General features: G+C 41.5%; 1 protein-coding gene across 1 annotated transcript in view; it reads left to right on the top strand.

The window, feature by feature from the left end:
* LOC139750691 (uncharacterized) overlaps positions 1 to 20,357 on the top strand; it is a 47,147-nt gene extending 26,790 nt beyond the window's left edge. Inside the window, exons 3-4 of the mRNA XM_071665372.1 lie at positions 8,350 to 8,472; positions 19,962 to 20,357. Of these exons, the coding sequence (XP_071521473.1) occupies positions 8,350 to 8,472; positions 19,962 to 20,015 (177 nt within the window). The 3' untranslated portion in view covers positions 20,016 to 20,357. The remainder of the gene's footprint in view (positions 1 to 8,349; positions 8,473 to 19,961) is intronic.
* The last annotated feature ends 593 nt before the right edge of the window (positions 20,358 to 20,950 follow it).

Raw genomic sequence — 20,950 nt, 5'->3', positions numbered from 1 at the left:
TCACAGCTACTCTTAACTTTCTTCTTTCACACACTTTACCAAACTCAGTCACCAGCTTCTGCAGTTTCTCACATGAATCAGCCACCAGCGCTGTATCATCAGCGAACAACAACTGACTCACTTCCCAAGCTCTCTCATTCACAACAGACTTCATACTTGCCCCTCTTTCCAAAACTCTTGCATTCACCTCCCTAACAACCCCATCCATAAATAAATTAAACAACCATGGAGACATCACACACCCCTGCCGCAAACCTACATTCACTGAGAACCAATCACTTTCCTCTCTTCCTACACGTACACATGCCTTACATCTTCGATAAAAACTTTTCACTGCTTCTAACAACTTGCCTCCCACACCATATATTCTATATACGTTCCACAGAGCATCTCTATCAACTCTATCATATGCCTCCTCCAGATCCATAAATGCTATATACAAATCCATTTGCTTTTCAAAGTATTTCTCACATACATTCTTCATAGCAAACACCTGATCCACACATCCTCTACCTCTTCTGAAACCACACTGCTCTTCCCCAGTCTGATGCTCTGTACATGCCTTCACCCTCTCAATCAATACCCTCCCATATGATTTACCAGGAATACTCAACAAACTTATACCTCTGTAATTTGAGCACTCACTCTTATCCCCTTTGCCTTTGTACAATGGCACTATGCACGCATTCCGCCAATCCTCGGGCACCTCACCATGAGTCATACATACATGAAATAACCTTACCAACCAGTCAACAATACGGCTACCCCCTTTTTTAATAAATTCCACTGCAATACCATCCAAACCTGCTGCCTTGCCGGCTTTCATCTTCCGCAAAGCTTTTGCTACCTCTTCTCTGTTTACCAAATCATTTTCCCTAACCCTCTCACTTTGCACACCACCTCGACCAAAACACCCTATATCTGCCACTCTATCATCAAACACATTCAACAAACCTTCAAAATATTCGCTCCATCTCCTTCTCACATCACCACTACTTGTTATCACCTCCCCATTAGCGCCCTTCACTGAAGTTCCCCTTTGCTCCCTTGTCTTACGCACTTTATTTACTTCCTTCCAGAACATCTTTTTATTCTCCCTAAAATTTAATGATACTCTCTCACCCCAACTCTCATTTGCCCTCTTTTTCACCTCTTGCACCTTCCTCTTGACCTCCTGTTTCTTTCTTTTATACATCTCCCACTCAATTGCATTTTTTCCTTGCAAAAGTCGTCCAAATGCCTCTCTCTTCTCTTTCACTAATAATCTTACTTCTTCATCCCACCACTCACTTCCCTTTCTAATCAACCCACCTCCCACGCTTCTCATGCCACAAGCATCTTTTGCGCAATCCATCACTGATTCCCTAAATTCATCCCATTCCTCCCCCACTCCCCTTACTTCCATTGTTCTCACCTTTTTCCATTCTGTACTCAGTCTCTCCTGGTACTTCCTCACACAAGTCTCCTTCCCAAGCTCACTTACTCTCACCACCCTCTTCACCCCAACATTCACTCTTCTTTTCTGAAAACCCATACAAATCTTCACCTTAGCCTCCACAAGATAATGATCAGACATCCCTCCAGTTGCACCTCTCAGCACATTAACATCCAAAAGTCTCTCTTTCGCGCGCCTGTCAATTAAAACGTAATCCAATAACGCTCTCTGGCCATCTCTCCTACTTACATACGTATACTTATGTATATCTCGCTTTTTAAACCAGGTATTCCCAATCACCAGTCCTTTTTCAGCACATAAATCTACAAGCTCTTCACCATTTCCATTTACAACACTGAACACCCCATGTATACCAATTATTCCCTCAACTGCCACATTACTCACCTTTGCATTCAAATCACCCATCACTATAACCCGGTCTCGTGCATCAAAACCACTAACACACTCATTCAGCTGCTCCCAAAACACTTGCCTCTCATGATCTTTCTTCTCATGCCCAGGTGCATATGCGCCAATAATCACCCATCTCTCTCCATCAACTTTAAGTTTTACCCATATTAATCTAGGATTTACTTTCTTGCATTCTATCACATACTCCCACAACTCCAGTTTCAGGAGTACTGCTACTCCTTTCCTTGCTCTTGTCCTCTCACTATATATATATATATATATATATATATATATATATATATATATATATATATATATATATATATATATATATATATATATATATATATATATATATATACATACATATATATATATATATATATATATATATATATATATATATATATATATATATATATATATATATATATATATATATATATATATATATTCATATATATACGTATATATATACATATATATGGGGATAGGGGACTAAGAATATTTCCCACGTATTCCCTCCGTGTCGTAAAAGGCGACTACAATGGGACGGAGTGGGTGGCTGGAAATCCTCCCCTCTCGTTTTTTTTTTTTTATTTTCCAAAACAAGGAACAGAGAAGGGGGCCAGGTGAGGATATTCCCTCTAAGGCCCAGTCCTCTGTTCTGAACGCTACCTCGCTAACGCGGGAAATGGCGAATAGTTTGAATATATATATATATATATATATATATATATATATATATATATATATATATATACGAATAAAGTGCATATGAACGCGCACCTTCATAGAACATACAAACCTCCAACAGCCAGGATCGAACCCGGGACCCCTGTGCAAGAGGCAGGCATGCTAACCGCTAGGCTATGGGACTGTATGATAGGAAACAACTATTCGAAATACTAAGTTCTCGAATACCCTTCGTCTCACAATGGTGAGCGTTTTACCGGCATGCCTGCCTCTTGCACAAGGGGTCCCAGGTTCGATCCTGGCTGATGGAGCTTTGTATGTTCTATGAAGGTGCGCGTTCATATGCACTTTATTCGTATTCATATACCTCCGCGCTGTACAGTTAGGTTCGGTAAAACGCTATCAGCTGGCTATGTGCGTCTGTTCGGAAATAACCAGTATAGACCCCGTTGCTCACCATTGTGAGACGAAGGGTATTCGAGTACTTAGTATTTCGAATAGTTGTTTCCTATCATACAGTCCCATAGCCTAGCGGTTAGCATGCCTGCCTCTTGCACAGGGGTCCCGGGTTCGATCCAGGCTGTTGGAGGTTTGTATGGTATATATATATATATATATATATATATATATATATGGGAACTTCAGTGAAGGGGGCTAAAGGGGAGGTGATAAGCAGTAGTGATGTGAGAAGGAGATGGAGTGAGTATTTTGAAGGTTTGTTGAATGTGTTTGATAATAGAGTGGCAGATATAGGGTGTTTTGGTCGAGGTGGTGTGCAAAGTGAGAGGGTCAGGGTGAATGATTTGGTAAACAGGGAAGAGGTAGTAAAAGCTTTGCGGAGGATGAAAGCCGGCAAGGCAGCAGGTTTGGATGGTATTGCAGTGGAATTTGTTAAAAAAGGGGTGACTGTATTCTTGACTTGTTAGTAAGGTTATTTAATATATGTATGATTCATATTGAGGTGCCTGAAGATTGGCGCAATGCTTGCATAGTGCCATTGTACAAAGGCAAAGGGGATAAGAGTGAGTGCTCAAATTACAGAGGTATAAGTATGTTGAGTATTCCTGGTAAATTATATGGGAGGGTATTGATTGAGAGGGTGAAGGCATGTACAGAGCATCAGATTGGGGAAGAGCAGTGTGGTTTCAGAAGTGGTAGAGGATTTGTGGATCAAGTGTTTGCTTTGAAGAATGTATGTGAGAAATACTTAGAAAAGCAAATGGATTTGTATATAGTATTTATAGATCTGGAGAAAGCATATGATAGAGTTGATAGAGATGCTCTGTGGAAGGTAGTAAGAATATATGGGGTGGGAGGCAGGTTGTTAGAAGCAGTGAAAGTTTTTATCGAGGATGTAAGGCATTTGTACGTGTAGGAAGATAGGAAAGTGATTGGTTCTCAGTGAATGCAGGCTTGCGGCAGGGGTGTGTGATGTCTCCATGGTTGTTCAATTTGTTTATGGATGGGATTGTTAGGGAGGTAAATGCAAGAGTTTTGGAAAGAGGGGCAAGTATGCAATCTGTTGTGGATGAGAGAGCTTGGGAAGTGAGTCAGTTGTTGTTCGCTGATGATACAGAGCTGGGGTCTGATTCATGTGAGAAACTGCAGAAGCTGGTAACTGAGTTTGGTAAAGTGTGTGAAAGAAGAAAGTTAAGAGTAAATGTGAATAAGAGCAAGGTTATAAGGTACAATAGGGTTGAGGATCTAGTCAATTGTGAGGTAAGTTTGAATGGAGAAAAACTGGAGGAAGTGAAGTGTTTTAGATATCTGGGAGTGGATTTGGCAGTAGATGGAACCATGGAAGCGGAAGTGAATCATAGGGTTGGGGAAGGGGCAAAATTCCTGGGAACGTTGAAGAATGTGTGGAAGTCGAGAGCATTATCTCGGAAAGCAATAATGGGTTTGTTTGAAGGAATAGTGGTTCCAACAATGTTATATGGTTGCGAGGCGTGGGCTATGGATAGAGGTATGCGGATGAGGGTGGATGTGCTGGAAATGAGATGTTTGAGGACAATATGTTGTGTGAGGTGTTTTGATCGAGTAAGTAATAATAGGGTAAGAGAGAAGTGTGGTAATAAAAAGAGTGTGGTTGAGAGAGCAGAAGGGGGTGTTTTGAAATGGTTTGGGCACATGAAGAGAATGAGTGAGGAAAGATTGACGAAGAAGATATATGTGTCAGAGGTGGAGGGAATGAGGAGAAGTGGGAGACCAAATTGGAAGTGGAAAGATGGAATGAAAAAGATTTTGAGTGATCGGGGCCTGAACATGTAGGAGGGTGAAAGGCGTGCAAGGAATAGCGTGAATTGGAACGATGTGATATACCGGGGTCGACGTGCTGTCAATGGATTGAACCAGGCCCCCGCCTCGCAACCATATAACCTTGTTGGAACCACTATTGCTTCAAACTTACCCATTTTCGCTTTCCGAGATAATGTCCTCGACTTCCACACATTCTTCAACGCTCCCAGAACTTTCACCCCCTCCCCCACCCTATGATTCACTTCCGCTTCCATGGTTCCATCCGTTGCCAAAACCACTCCCAGATATCGAAAACACTTCACTTCCTCCAGTTTTTCTCCATTCAAACTTACCTCCCAACTGACTTGTCCCTCAACCCTACTGTAGCTAATAACCTTGCTCTTATTCACATTTACTCCCAGCTTTCTTCTTTTACACACTTTACCAAACTCAGTCACCAGCTTCTGCAGTTTCTCATAGGAATCAGCCACCAGCGCTGTATCATCAGCGAACAACAACTGACTCACTTCCCAAGCTCTCTCATCCACAACAGACTGCGTTCTTGCCCCTCTTTCCAAAACTCTTGCATTCACCTCCCTAGCAACCCCATCCATAAACAAATTAAACAACCATGGAGACATCACACTCTCCTGCCGCAAACCTACATTCACTGAGAACCAATCACTTTCCTCTCTTCCTACAAGTACACATGCCTTACATCCTCGATAAAAACTTTTCACTGCTTCTAACAACTTGCCTCCCACGCCATATTATCTTAATATCTTCCACAGAGCATCTCTATCAACTCTCATATGCCTTCTCCAGATCCATAAATGCTACATACAAATCCATTTGCTTTTATAAGTATTTCTCACATACATTCTTCAAAGCAAACACGTGATCCACCCATCCTCTACCACTTCTGAAACCACACTGCTCTTCCCCAATCTGATGCTCTGTAAATGTTTTCAACCTCTCAATCAATATCTCCTATATAATTTACCAGGAATACTAAACAAACTTATACCTCTGTAATTTGAGCACTCACTCTTATCCCCTTTGCCTTTGTACAATGGCACTATGCAAGCATTCCGCCAATCCTCAGGCACCTCACCATGAGTCATACATACGTTGAATAACCTTACGAACCAGTCAACAATACAGTCACCCCCTTTTTTTTTTTTTTTTAATAAATTCCATTGCAATACCATTCAAACCCGCTGCCTTGCCGGCTTTCATCTTCCGCAAAGCTTTTACTACCTCTTCTCTGTTTACCAAATCATTCTCCCTGACCCTCTCACTTTGCACACCACCTCGACCAAAACACCCTATATCTGCCACTCTATCATCAAACACATTCAACAAACCTTCAAAATACTCACTCCATCTCCTTCTCACATTACCACAACTTGTTATCACCTCCCCATCAGACCTCTTCACTGAAGTTCCCATTGATTCCCTTTTGTGACGCACATTATTTACCTCTTTCCAAAACATCTTTTTATTCTCCCTAAAATTTAACAATCTCTCACCCCAACTCTCATTTGACCTCTTTTTCACCTCTTGCACCTTTCTCTTGACCTTCTGCCTCTTTCTTTTATACATCTCCCAGTCATTTGCATTATTTCCCTGCAAAAATCGTCCAAATGCCTCTCTCTTCTCTTTCACTAACAATCTTTCTTCTTCATCCCACCACTCACTACCTTTTCTAATCTGCCTACCTCCCACGCTTCTCATGCCACAATCATGTTTTGCGCAAGCCATCACTGCTTCCCTAAATACATCCCCATCCTCCCCCACTCCCCTTTTGTCTTTTGTTCTCACCTTTTTCCATTCTGTACTCATCTCTCCTGATACTTCCTCACACAACTTTTTTCTATTTTGTACTCATTCTCTCCAAATACTTCCTCTCACATGTCTCCTCCCCAAGCTCACTTATTCTCACCACGGATTCCCTACGTGTCGTAGAAGGCGACTAAAAGGGGAGGGAGCGGGTGGCTGGAAAACCTCCCCTCTCGTTTTTTCTTTTTTAATTTTCCTTTGTTCTTAACGCTACCTCGCTAACGCGGAAAATGGCGAAATGTACGAATGAAGGAAAAGAAGTATGTATATATATATATATATATATATATATATATATATATATATATATATATATATATATATATATATATATATATATATATGTCATTTTTTATCATTCACTGCATTAGCTAGGTAGCGCCAGGAACAGAAGTATAAAGGCAGCATTCGCTAATATCCATTTCTCAGCCGTCATGTGCAATCCATTATTGTTTCATATTTGATATTCCATCCTGGGTCAGAGATATTGATAACGTATATGGTCTTCAAATTATCCTCAACACGTGAAGATTAATCGGTTGGTGATTGTCTTTGATGACCTCGACAATTGATAGGTCTAAAACCCTAACGACTAAACGGTCAACCAATTCACAACCATAATCTGGTCCTTTTGATCTTCCAAATGAAAAACGTGGAAATTCAAGTCTTCAGACCACGATAATTGGTTCATTCTTTCGCTTTTAGAACTTCCTGGGCCACATATACAGTGAGAGCGCTGGTGGCTTTACAATTAGTTAAGACCTAAAGACAGTGTTCAAGATTTCTCAGATGGCATATGTAGTATCTTGATGTGGACCGACCCTTGATGAGAGAGTCTTGCAGCTGAAACAACCAACCAGCCAAGCTCGGACGTCACTTGCATCTCTCTTGCTTGTGATGATGTCTCATTCAATTCTAGATCAGTTCTGTGTGTGGCGAATATGTCACTGTGTTTACTTTGGTTTGTCTTAGGATGTATATTAGAACTACGTCATAATCTCTATGGCTAATATACATCGGATGTTTAATGTGGTGTGAACACAGACTGTTGGTTTACTTATATTCTGTCAGTTGTGAGAGCTGCATAGTATTCTGTTTCATTCTATCTTTCTTCATCAAGCCATATTTCTGTCATATGGATGAGAATCATATCACTCACTTGCATCCCATAATTCTCAATTCTTAAGCTTGGAATAGCTATGGTAACTTTCGTGTTCATATATCTATATCTTTATCAAGTCTTTATTCATGGCTACGTCCATATTCATATTCTCTGTGTTGTCTCCAATGAATTAAAATATTTCGTTCTTTAGGGATTTTAGTTCCAGTGTTTGTCATTATGTCCGCTGACAGTTTTTCAAAGAATATAAAAAGTTTTGGGATGAAGACATTATGAGTGTAGTCATTACTGGAGCAAATGTGGCTGTGATACAGAATCTAGTCTTTTTGTAATATACCTTAACGTTTCGTGTTGTTCAACTGAACATTCATCTTGGACAAGTTTTCCGCTTGGTCCCATTTCTGTCTGATTAGTCCTTCAGAATCATGTGGCTGCCTCCGTTCTTTATCGAGAGAGAGAGAGAGAGAGAGAGAGAGAGAGAGAGAGAGAGAGAGAGAGAGAGAGAGAGAGAGAGAGAGAGAGAGAGAGAGAATTTTCGGGTGAAAGGATTAACCATATCGTGGTTGATCAACACCCATTCGCTAACATGAGTCCTGACGTCTTCCAGGTGAAGGCTCTGTATCAGAGGCAGGTCGAGGCTGAGACCAAGGCAGACAGTCGCCACCCACGCTACACCATCTCAGATTTCGAGGACATCTTGGCGAGGGAGGAGCAAGCAACCAAGACGGAGGTGGGCAAACACCTTATGTTGTATGTCTGGAGGTTCCCTTTCATCTCTGCCTCTCACCAGGTGTTGCCGGACTCCGCTTGATACAGGTTACACCGCCAGTGAAAAGGCTGTTGAGGACAGTACAGTACAGTATACTGCAGTACAGTACAATACAGTACAGTACAGTACAGTGTAGTGCAGTGCAGTACAGTACAGTACAGTATAGTGCAGCACAGTACAGTACATTATAGTGCAGCACAGTACAGTAAAGTACAGTACAGTACAATATAGTGCAGTACAGTACAGTATAGTACAGTACAGTACAGTACAATACAGTAGAGTATAGTCCAGTACAGTATAGTGCAGTACAGTACACTACACTGCAGTACACTACAGTACAGTATAGTACAGTACAGTACACTACACTGCAGTACACTACAGTATAGTACAGTACAGTACACTACACTGCAGTACACTACAGTACAGTATAGTACAGTACAGTACAGTACACTACAGTACAGTATAGTGCAGTACAGTATAGTACAGTACAGTACATTACATTACACTACAGTACAGTATAGTACAGTACAGTACACTACACTGCAGTACACTACAGTACAGTATAGTACAGTACAGTACAGTACACTACAGTACAGTATAGTGCAGTACAGTACAGTATAGTGCAGTACAGTACAGCACAGTACAGTATAGTGCAGTACAGTATAGTGCAGTGCAGTACAGTACAGTATAGTGCAGTGCAGTACAGTACAATATAGTGCAGTACAGTACAGTATAGTACAGTACAGTACAGTACAGTTTAGTGCAGTACAGTACAGTATAGTGCAGTACAGTATAGTGCAGCACAGTAAAGTACAGTGCAGTACAGTACAGTATAGTGCAGTGCAGTACAGTACAATATAGTGCAGTACAGTACAGTATAGTGCAGTGCAGTACAGTACAGTATAGTGCAGTGCAGTACAGTACAGTATAGTTCAGTGCAGTACAGTACAATATAGTGCAGTACAGTACAGTATAGTGCAGTACAGCACGGCACAGTACAGTATAGTGCAGTACATTATAGTGCAGTACAGTATAGTGCAGTGCAGTACAGTACAGTATAGTGCAGTGCAGTACAGTACAATATAGTGCAGTACAGTATAGTGCAGTGCAGTGCAGTTCAGTACAGTATAGTGCAGTACAGTATAGTGCAGTGCAGTACAGTACAGTATAGTGCAGTGCAGTACATTACAATATAGTGCAGTACAGTACAGTATAGTGCAGTGCAGTACAGTACAGTATAGTTCAGTGCAGTACAGTACAATATAGTGCAGTACAGTACAGTATAGTGCAGTACAGCACAGCACAGTACAGTATAGTGCAGTACAGTATAGTGCAGTACAGTATAGTGCAGTACAGTATAGTGCAGTGCAGTACAGTAGAGCATAGTGCAGTGCAGTACAGTACTATATAGTGCAGTACAGTATAGTGCAGTACAGTACAGCATAGTGCAGTACAGTACAGTACAATATAGTGCAGTACAGTATAGTATAGTACAGTACAGTAGAGTACAGTTTAGTGCAGTACAGTACAGTATAGTGCACTACAGTATAGTGCAGTACAGCACAGTACAATATAGCGCAGTACAGTACAGTACAGTATAGTACAGTACAGTACAGTACAGTTTAGTGCAGTACAGTACAGTATAGTGCAGTACAGTATAGTGCAGTACAGTACAGTTTAGTGCAGTACAGTACAGTATAGTGCAGTACAGTACAGTACAGTACATTACAGTACAGTATAGTGCAGTACAGTACAGTGCAGTATAGTGCAGTACAGTACAGTACAGTATAGTGCAGTAAAGTGCAGTGTAGTACAGTACAGTACAGTACACTACAGTAGAGTATAGTGTAGTACAGTACAGTACTCAACAGTACAGTATAATACAGTACAGTACAGTACAGCACAGTACACAACAGTACAGTATAATACAGTACAGTACAGTACAGTACAGTACAGTACAGTACAGTATAGTGCAGTACAATATAGTGCAGTACAGTACAGTACAGTACAGTATAGTGCAGTACAGTATAGTGCAGTACAGTACAGTACAGTACAGTATAGTGCAGTACAGTACAGTATAGTGCAGTACAGTACAGTACAGTATAGTGCAGTACAGTACAGTATAGTGTAGTACAGTACAGTACAGTACAGTATAGTGCAGTACAGTACAGTACAGTACAGTATAGTGCAGTACAGTACAGCATAGTGCAGTACAGTACAGTACAGTACAGTATAGCGCAGTACAGTACAATATAGTGCAGTACAGTACAGTACAGTACAGTACAGTACAGTATAGTGCAGTACAGTACAGTACAGTATAGTGCAGTACAGTACAGTATAGTGCAGTACAGTACAGTACAGTACAGTACAGTATAGTGCAGTACAGTACAGTATAGTGCACTACAGTGCAGTACAGTACAGTACAGTACAGTATAGTGCAACACACTACAGTAAAGTATAGTGCAGTACAGTACAGTACTGTACAGTACAGTACAGTATAGTGCAGTACAGTAAAGTACAGTACAGTATAGTGCAGTATAGTACAGTACAGTACAGTATAGTGCAGCACAGTACAGTACAGTATAGTGCAGTACAGTACAGTACAGTATAGTGCAGTGCAGTACAGTACAGTATAGTGCTGTACAGTACAGTATAGTACAGTAGAGTACAGTACAGTATAGTACAGTATAGTGCAGCAAAGTACAGTACAGTATAGTACAGTACAGTATAGTACAGTACAGTACAGTATAGTGCAGTACAGTACAGTACAGTATAGTGCTGTACAGTACAGTATAGTACAGTAGAGTACAGTACAGTACAGTATAGTGCAGTACAGTACAGTACAGTATAGTGCAGCACAGTACAGTACAGTATAGTGCAACCTAGTACAGTACAGTATAGTGCAGTACAGTATAGTGCAGTACAGTACAGTACAGTATAGTGCAGTACAGTACAGTATAGTGCAGCACAGTACAGTGCAGTATAGTGCAGTATAGTACAGTAGAGTACAGTACAGTACAGTACAGTATAGTGCAGTACAGTACAGTATAGTACAGTATAGTACAGTAGAGTACAGTACAGTACAGTATAGTGCAGTACAGTACAGTACAGTATAGTGCAGTACAGTACAGTACAGTATAGTGCAGTATAGTACAGTAGAGTACAGTACAGTACAGTATAGTGCAGTACAGTACAGTACAGTATAGTGCAGTACAGTACAGTACAGTATAGTGCAGTACAGTACAGTATAGTACAGTATAGTACAGTAGAGTACAGTACAGTACAGTATAGTGCAGTACAGTACAGTACAGTATAGTGCAGTACAGTACAGTACAGTATAGTACAGTACAGTACAGTACAGTATAGTGCAGTACAGTACAGTATAGTACAGTATAGTACAGTAGAGTACAGTACAGTACAGTATAGTGCAGTACAGTACAGTACAGTATAGTGCAGTACAGTACAGTACAGTATAGAGCAGTACAGTAAAGTGCAGTATAATGCAGTATAGTACAGTACAGTATAGTGCAGCCGTAGAGCTACAGAAACCCCTGGATGATGAATCCTGGTGTTGTATATTACTGTACCTGCTAGTACAACAACAACAACAACAACAACAACAACAACAACTACTACTACTCCTGTTACCCTTAACCCTACTACTAATCTACCTCTACCATCACTATTACTACTGCAAATAATAATGGTGTGCAATTAACTACTTTCACTGCACTGGTAGGAAGTTATACACTCGCGTGGTTCCTCATATCTTGAGAATTTATTACCATCACACTTTCTAAATTTCAGTATGTTGTTCCCATTTGAATGATCTTTAGTCGTTATATTCCATTTCTCCTTTAAGGTGGATGGATTAGCGGCTCTCACCGTGACACATTCACTGGTCGAGTTTGCAGAGGGTCGAATCCTAGGCGCGACAGTAGTTAGTCCACCTGTTCATCCTCCCACAGGGGCCGGTTGATAAGATGGGCGTCAGATTAGTCTAGTATATATTTGCTTTCATGCATATTCATTGTTTCCCGTGTGAGCAAGTTAGCGTCAAGAACAGTTGACTAAGCTTAAGAGAAGAAATCCTCGTTTGGCTCCTTTCTGCGTTCCTTCTTCTGGAAGATGATACTGGAGGGTAGGATTTTCCGGCCTCCTTTCCACAGCATCTGCTCCTCTTAGACACCTACTCCGACGTGTAGATAACTGGGCAGTATTCTTTCTTCTTATCCCCAGGGATCGATTTAGGGATCAACTGAATGATTACCAGTGAGTGCAAGACAGGTTTCATCCTGAGCACATTTTGGTGAAAAAGTTTTTATCGAATGCGTATTGTAAACCTGAGGCGATGTCATGGGAATGCCGTTTATCGATCTCGAGCAGAAACCTCACCTCCTTGGTGCTGGCAGGCTCTTCCTAGGTTTGGGGTGGTTAGAGAGGGATAGAAGATCTCTTTCATCACATAAAAAGTGGTCTAAGATGCGTGGCTTTTGTTTGGTCTGGGTGGTATAGAAGTCTGCGCTCGTTGGTAATTATTCATTTGGCCCCAGGCTCGATCCCGAGCACATATATGACAGATTTGAAAAGGTTTTCTAAGAAGAGGAGAAAATGTGAAGAGAGTGGTGAGAGTAAGTGAGCTCGGAAAGGAAACATGTGTGAGGAAGTATCAGAAAAGATTGAGTGTAGAATGGCAAAGGTAAGAGCAAATGACCAGAAGTGAGTGGGGGAGGAATGGAATGTATTTAGGGAAGCGGTGATGGATTATGCAAAAGATGCATTTGGCATGAGAAAGGTGGGAGGTGGGCAGATTTGAAAGGGTAATGAGTGGTGGGATGAAGAAGTAAGGTTATTAGTGAAAGAGAAAATAGAGGCGTTTGGACGATACTTGCAAGGAAAGAGTGTTAATGACCGGGAGTTGTATAAAAGAAAGCTGTAGGAGGTCTAGAGAAAGGTGCAAAGGTTGAAAAAGAGGGCAAATGAGAGTTGGGATGAGGGAGTCTCACTAAATTTCAGGGAGAGTAAAAAGATATTTTGGAAAGAGGTGAATAACGTGCGTAAGACAAGAGAACAAATGGGAACATAGGTGAAATGGGCAAGTGAGAAGGTGATAACAAGTAGTGGTGAAGTGAGAGGGAGATGGAGTGAGTATTTTGAAGGTTTGTTGAATGTGTTAGATGATAGAGTGGCAGATATAGGGTGTTTTGGTCGGGTTGTGGTGTGCGAAGGGAGAGTGTCAGGGAGAATGGTTTAGTTAAGAGAGAAGAGGGAGTGAAAGCTTTGCAAATATGAAATCCGGTAAGGCGGCGGGTTTGGATGGTAATGTAGTACAATTTATTATGAAAGTGAGTGACTGTGCAGTTGATTGGTTGGTAAGGATATTCAGTGTATGTATATATGTACGAGGATTGGCAGAATGCATGCATATTACCATTGTACAAAGGTAAAGGGGATAAAGGTGAGTGCTCAGCTACAGAGGCATAAGTTTATTGAGTATTCCTGGGAAATTATTTGGTAGGGTATTGATTGAGATGGGGAAGGCATGTACAGAGCACCAGACTGGGGAAGATCAATGTGGTTTCAGAAGTGGTAGAGGTTGTGCGGATCAGTTGTTTGCTTTGATGAATGTGTGTGGTGGATTTGTATGTAGCATTCATGGATCTGGAAAAGGCATACCATAGGGTTGATAGAGATGTTTAGTGGAAGTTCTTAACAGTATATGGTGTGGGAGGTAAGTCGCTAGAAGCAGTGAAAAGCTTTTACCAAGGATGTAAGGCATGTTTACGAGTGGGAAGAGAGGAGAATGATTGGTTCCCAGTGAAGGTCTGTCTGCGGCAGGGGTGTGTGATGTCTCCATGGTTGTTCAATTTGTTTATGAATGAGGTAGTTAGGGAGGTAAATGCAAGAGTCTTAGAGAGTGAGGCGAGTATGCAGTCCGTTGGAGATGATAGGGTCCGGGAAGTGAGTCAGTTGTTGTTCGCTGATGATACAAAGCTGGTGGCTGATTCGGGTAAGAAACTGCTGAAGTTGGTGACTGAATTGAGAAAAGTGTGTGAAAGGAGAAGGCTTAGAGTAAATGTGAATAAGGGCAAGGTTATTAGGTACAGTACGGTTGAGGGACAAGTTAATTGCGAGGTAAGTTTGAATGGAGAAAAACTGAAAGTGTTTTAGATATCTGGGTGCGGATTTGGCGCGGATGGAACCATGGAAGCAGAAGTGAATCACAGGGTAAGGAGATGGGACGAAGGTTCTGGGAGCGTTGAAGAATGTATGGAAGGCGAGAAAGTTATCTTAGAGAGCAAAAATGGGTATGTTTGAAGGAATATGGTTGTGAGGCATGGGTTGTGCGGAGGGTGGATGTGTTGGAAATGAGATGCTTGAGGACAATATGTGGTGTGAGGTGGTTTGATCTAGTAAGCAATGAAAGGGGTAAGAGATGTGTGGTAATAAAGGGTGTGGTTGAGAGAGCAGATGAGGGTTATTGAAATGGTTTGGTCACATGGAGAGAATGAGTGAGAAAAGATTGACAAAGAGGATATGTATCAAGGGTGGAGGGAACGAGGAGAAGTAGGAGACTAAATTGGAGGTGGAAGGATGGAGTGAAACAGATTTTCAGCGATCGGGGCCTGAACATATAGGAGGGTGAAAGGCGTGCAAAGAATAGAGTGAATTGGAACGATGTGGTATACCGGGGTCGACGTGCTGTCAATGGATTGAACCAGGGCATGTGAAGCGTCTGGGGTAGACCATAGAAAGTTTTGTGGGGCTTGGATGTGGAAAGGGAGCTGTGGTTTTGGTGCATTACTCGTGATAGCTAGAGACGGAGTGTGAACGAATGTGGCTTGTGTTGTCTCTTCCTAACGCTACCTCGCGCGCATGCAGGGGGAGGAGATTGTCATTTCATGTGTGGCGGAGTGGCGACGAGAATGGATGAAGGCAGCAAGTATGAATATGTATATGTGTATATATGCATATGTCTGTGTATGTATATGTATGTATACGTTGAAATGTATAGGTATGTATATGTGCGGGTGTGGGCTTTTATGTATTTTTATATCATCAGCGAACAACAACTGACTCGCTTCCCAATGTCTCTCATCCATAACAGACTGCATACTTGCCCCTCTTACCAAAACTCTTGCATTCACCTCCCTAACAACTCCATCCATAAACAAATTAAACAACCATGGAGACATCACGCACCCCTGCCGCAAACCAACATTCACTGAGAACCAATCACTTTCCTCTCTTCCTACTCGTACACATGCCTTACATCATCGATAAAAACTTTTCACTGCTTCTAAAAACTTGCCTCCCACACAATATATTCATAATACCTTCCACAGATCATCTCTATCAACTCTCGTATGCCTTCTCCAGATCCATAAATGCTACATACAATCCATTTGCTTTTCTAAGTATTTCTCACATACAATCTTCAAAGCTAACACCTGATCCACGCATCCTCTACTACTTCTGAAACCACACTGCTCTTCCCCAATCAGATGCTCTGTATGCCTTCACCCTCTCAATCAATACCTTTCTGTATATTTCCCCATATAATTTCCCAGGGATATTCAGCAAACTTATACCTCTGTAATTTGAGCACTCACCTTTATCCACTTTGCCTTTGTACAATGGCACTACGCAAGCATTCCGCCAAACCTCAGGCACCTCACCATGAATCATACATACATTAAATAACCTTACTAACTAGTCAGCAACACAGTCACCCCCTTTTTTTTTCTAATAAATTTCACTGCAATGCAGTCCAAACCCGCTGCCTTGCCGGCTTTCATCAAAAGCAAAGCTTTTACTACCTCTTCTCTGTTTACCAAATCATTCTCCTTAACTCTCTCACTTTGCACACCACCTCGACCAAAACACCCTATATCTGCCACTCTATCATCAAACACATTCAACAAACCTTCAAAATACTCACTCCATCGCCTTCTCACATCACCACTACTTGTTATCACCTCCCCATTAACCCCCTTCACGGATGTTCCCATTTGTTCCCGTGTCTTACGCACTTCCAAAATAACCTTTTATTCTCCATAGAATTTAATGATACTCTCTCACCCCAACTGTAATTTCCCCTCTTTTTCACCTTGAACTGCCTCTTTCTTTTATACATCTCCCAGCCATTTGCATTATCTCCCTGCAAAAATCGTCCCATTACCTCTCTCTTCTCTTTCACTGATATTCTTACTTCATCCCACCACTCACTACCCTTTCTAATCTGCCCACCTCCCACGCTTCTCATGCCACAAGCATCTCTTGGGCAAGCCATCACTGCTTCCCTAAATACATCCCATGCCTCCCCCACTCCCCTTATGTGCTCACGTCCTTACGTTCTCACCTTTTGCCATTCTGTACTCAGTCTCTCCTGGTACTTCCTCACACAAGTCTCCTTCCCAAGCTCACTTACTTTCACCACCCTCTTCACCCCAACATCCTCTCTTCTTTTCTGAAAACCTCTACAAATCCTCACCTTCGCCTCCACAAGATAATGATCAGACATCCCTCCAGTTGCACCTCTCAGCACACTAACATCCAAAAGTCTCTCTTTCACTCGCCTATCAATTAACAAGTAATCCAATAACGCTCTCTGGCCATCTCTCCTACTTACATACGTATACTTAAGTAAATCTCTCTTTTTAAACCAAGTATTCTCAATCACCAGTCCTTTTTCAGCACATAAATCTACAAGCTCTTCACCATTTCCATTTACAACAATGAACACCCCATGTACACCATTTATTCCCTCAACTGCCACATTACTCACCTTTGCATTCAAATCACCCATCACTATTACCCGGTCTCGTGCATCAAAACCACTGACACACTCACCCAGCTGCTCCCAAAACACTTGCCTCTAATGACCTTTCTTCTCATGCCCAGGTGCATATGCACCAATAATCACCCATCTCTCTCTCCATCCACTTTCAGTTTTACCCATATCAATGTAGAGTTTACTTTCTTACACTCTATCGCATACTCTCACCACTCCTGTTTCAGGAGTAGTGCTACTCCTTATACCTTTATAATTTGAGCAGTCACTTTTATCCGAATTATATATATATATATATATATATATATATATATATATATATATATATATATATATATATATATATATATATATATATATATATATATATATATATATATATATATATTAAAAAGGGGGGGTGACTGTATTGTTGACTGGTTAGTAAGGTTATTTAATGTATGTATGACTCATGGTGAGGTGCCTGAGGATTGGCGGAATGCATGCATAGTGCCATTGTACAAAGACAAAGGTGATAAGAGTGAGTGCTCAAATTACAGAGGTATAAGTTTGTTGAGTATTCCTGGTAAATTATATGGGAGGATATTGATTGAGAGGGTGAAGGCATGTACAGAGCATCAGATTGGGGAGGAGCAGTGTGGTTTCAGAAGTGGGAGAGAATGTGTGGATCAGGTGTTTGCTTTGAAAAATGTATGTGAGAAATACTTAGAAAAGCAAATGGATTTGAATGTAGCATTTATGGATCTGGAGAAGGCATGTGATAGAGTTGATAGAGATGCTCTGTGGAAGGTATTAAGAATATATGGTGTGGGAGGCAAGTTGTTAGAAGCAGTGAAAAGTTTTTATCGAGGATGTAAGGCATGTGTACGTGTAGGAAGAGAGGAAAGTGATTGGTTCTCAGTGAATGTAGGTTTGCGGCAGGGGTGTGTGATGTCTCCTTGGTTGTTTAATTTGTTTATGGATGGGGTTGTTAGGGAGGTGAATGCAAGAGTTTTGGAAAGAGGGGCAAGTATGAAGTCTGTTGGGGATGAGAGAGCTTGGGAAGTGAGTCAGTTGTTGTTCGCTGATGATACAGCGCTGGTGGCTGATTCATGTGAGAAACTGCAGAAGCTGTTGACTGAGTTCGGTAAAGTGTGTGAAAGAAGAAAGCTAAGAGTAAATGTGAATAAGAGCAAGGTTATTAGGTACAGTAGGGTTGAGGGTCAAGTCAATTGGGAGGTAAGTTTGAATGGAGAAAAACTGGAGGAAGTAAAGTATTTTAGATATCTGGGAGTGGATCTGGCAGCGGATGGAACCATGGAAGCGGAAGTGAATCATAGGGTGGGGGAGGGGGCGAAAATTCTGGGAGCCTTAAAAAATGTTTGGAAGTCGAGAACATTATCTCGGAAAGCAAAAATGGGTATGTTTGAAGGAATAGTGGTTCCAACAATGTTGTATGGTTGCGAGGCGTGGGCTATGGATAGAGTTGTGCGCAGGAGGGTGGATGTGCTGGAAATGAGATGTTTGAGGACAATGTGTGGTGTGAGGTGCTTTGATCGAGTAAGTAATGTAAGGGTAAGAGAGATGTGTGGAATTAAAAAGATCGTGGTTGAGAGAGCAGAAGAGGGTGTTTTGAAATGGTTTGGGCACATGGAGAGAATGAGTGAGGAAAGATTAACCAAGAGGATATATGTGTCGGAGGTGGAGGGAACGAGGAGAAGTGGGAGACCAAATTGGAGGTTGAAAGATGGAGTGAAAAAGATTTTGAGTGATCGGGGCCTGAACATGCAGGAGGGTGAAAGGCGGGCAAGGAATAGAGTAAATTGGATCGATGTGGTATACCGGGGTTGACGTGCTTTCAGTGGATGAATCAGGGCATGTGAAGCGTCTGGGGTAAACCATGGAAAGTTGTGTGGGGCCTGGATGTGGAAAGGGAGCTGTGGTTTCGGTGCATTATTACATGACAGCTAGAGACTGAGTGTGAACGAATGTGGCCTTTGTTGTCTTTTCCTAGCGCTACCTCGCACACATGAGCGGGGAGGGGGATGGTATTCCATGTGCGGCGAGGTGGCGATGGGAATGAATGAAGGCAGACAGTGTGAATTGTGTGCATGGGTGTATATGTATGTGTCTGTGTGTGTATATATATGTGTACATTGAGATGTATAGGTATGTATATTTGCGTGTGTGGACGTGTATGTATATACATGTGTATGGGGGTGGGTTGGGTCATTTTTTTCGTCTGTTTCCTTGCGCTACCTCGCAAATTCGGGAGACAGCGAGAAAGCAAAATAATAATGATAATGATAATATAAGAAATGAATTATATGATAAAAAAGAACATTTTGAATTATATGAGCATATGGAAAGGACATGTTAAGAGCACGCTAATTAATAGAATGCACGTGTCTGAGAAGACAGGGGTTCGTGTTGGAGGTTATCATGCAGGGATGACTGTAAACCCTAATGTGTTTCAAGGAGGTTATGGACTAATATGGTGTGTTGGGATATACCTGTACCATACCGAACATATATAGTCTTGCCGTCATGAAATAGCAACATATTCCTGGACATGCATATAGTAGCTGGCAGGCTTAACAAGTTGACTGGCATTGATATTGGTAAGATTCGACCATAATGAATATATCAGTGATCTTTTTTCTCTCTCTCCTTTCAGAACGCTGCAGTGGATGATTCCATCTTCCAGCGCCTTGTCAGTTTGATTAGGTAAAGATACACAAAAGTTTGGAAGTAAAGCGTGACGTGGGAGAAACACCACCTATAAACATACGGGTGTTATGATGCAGCGTGAAGACACCTAGACAATAGTTCTTATGAGTAACTACATAATGAGGCCAATCATCTATACTACGACATGTACGTGACACTAGAACAGATGTATAGCTGGTCCTTATGGATTTACGGTTATAGGGGATCATTTATGGATGTGCAAATATAGCTTTTCCTTTTATACACCTGATGACATGTACTTGTGCATCACTGCTGGGTGTAAGAGATGTTTTATAATGATGCCTTGTGTAACCCCGACTGTATAAAACTTCTACTGGAATGACCAACACCTTCATTTTTCCTCATACTAAGGCATATATTCTAATAGCAACTTAGAAATCACTGAAAATTTCCATATCTGACTTTCTCAAAATGAGAGATATTGTTGGAGTCTGTGTTAACCTATTCGTACAGTACAGGGAGGGAGGTAGTTGTCACACACGTGGAACTTGCCTTGCTGTAGTTATACAACTCGTACGTTGTATACTCTCGACATTCACTTTCATCATTAGCTTCTTCCAATCATCCACTACTTTGTTACCATTAAGAGCGTAGTGCTAGAGTTTTGGGAGGGTATGTATGTATGTATGTATGTATGTAAGGAGGAAGTTGAGAATTGATGTGATTACGAAAGTAAGGTAATGAGTTTTACCAGGGGAACGAGACGGATCAATGTGGACCACTATGGAAGTAGGGTATCTTCATGTACCTGCGAGTTGACAAGGCGGAACTATCGGAAGTAAAGTGAACCACAGGGTGTGGGCCTGGCTGCGTTGAGGGATGTGTCGAGTGTTCACTGTCTCTGAGGACAAAAATGGGTATATGATGCTATATGGACGTGAGTTGTGGGCTTACATTAAAAAATGGGTATATGAT

The sequence above is a fragment of the Panulirus ornatus genome, chromosome 10 (genome assembly GCF_036320965.1).
Source record: "Panulirus ornatus isolate Po-2019 chromosome 10, ASM3632096v1, whole genome shotgun sequence".
Classification (NCBI taxonomy): Eukaryota; Metazoa; Arthropoda; class Malacostraca; order Decapoda; family Palinuridae; genus Panulirus; species Panulirus ornatus.
This window is presented reverse-complemented; position numbering and strand designations above follow the sequence as displayed.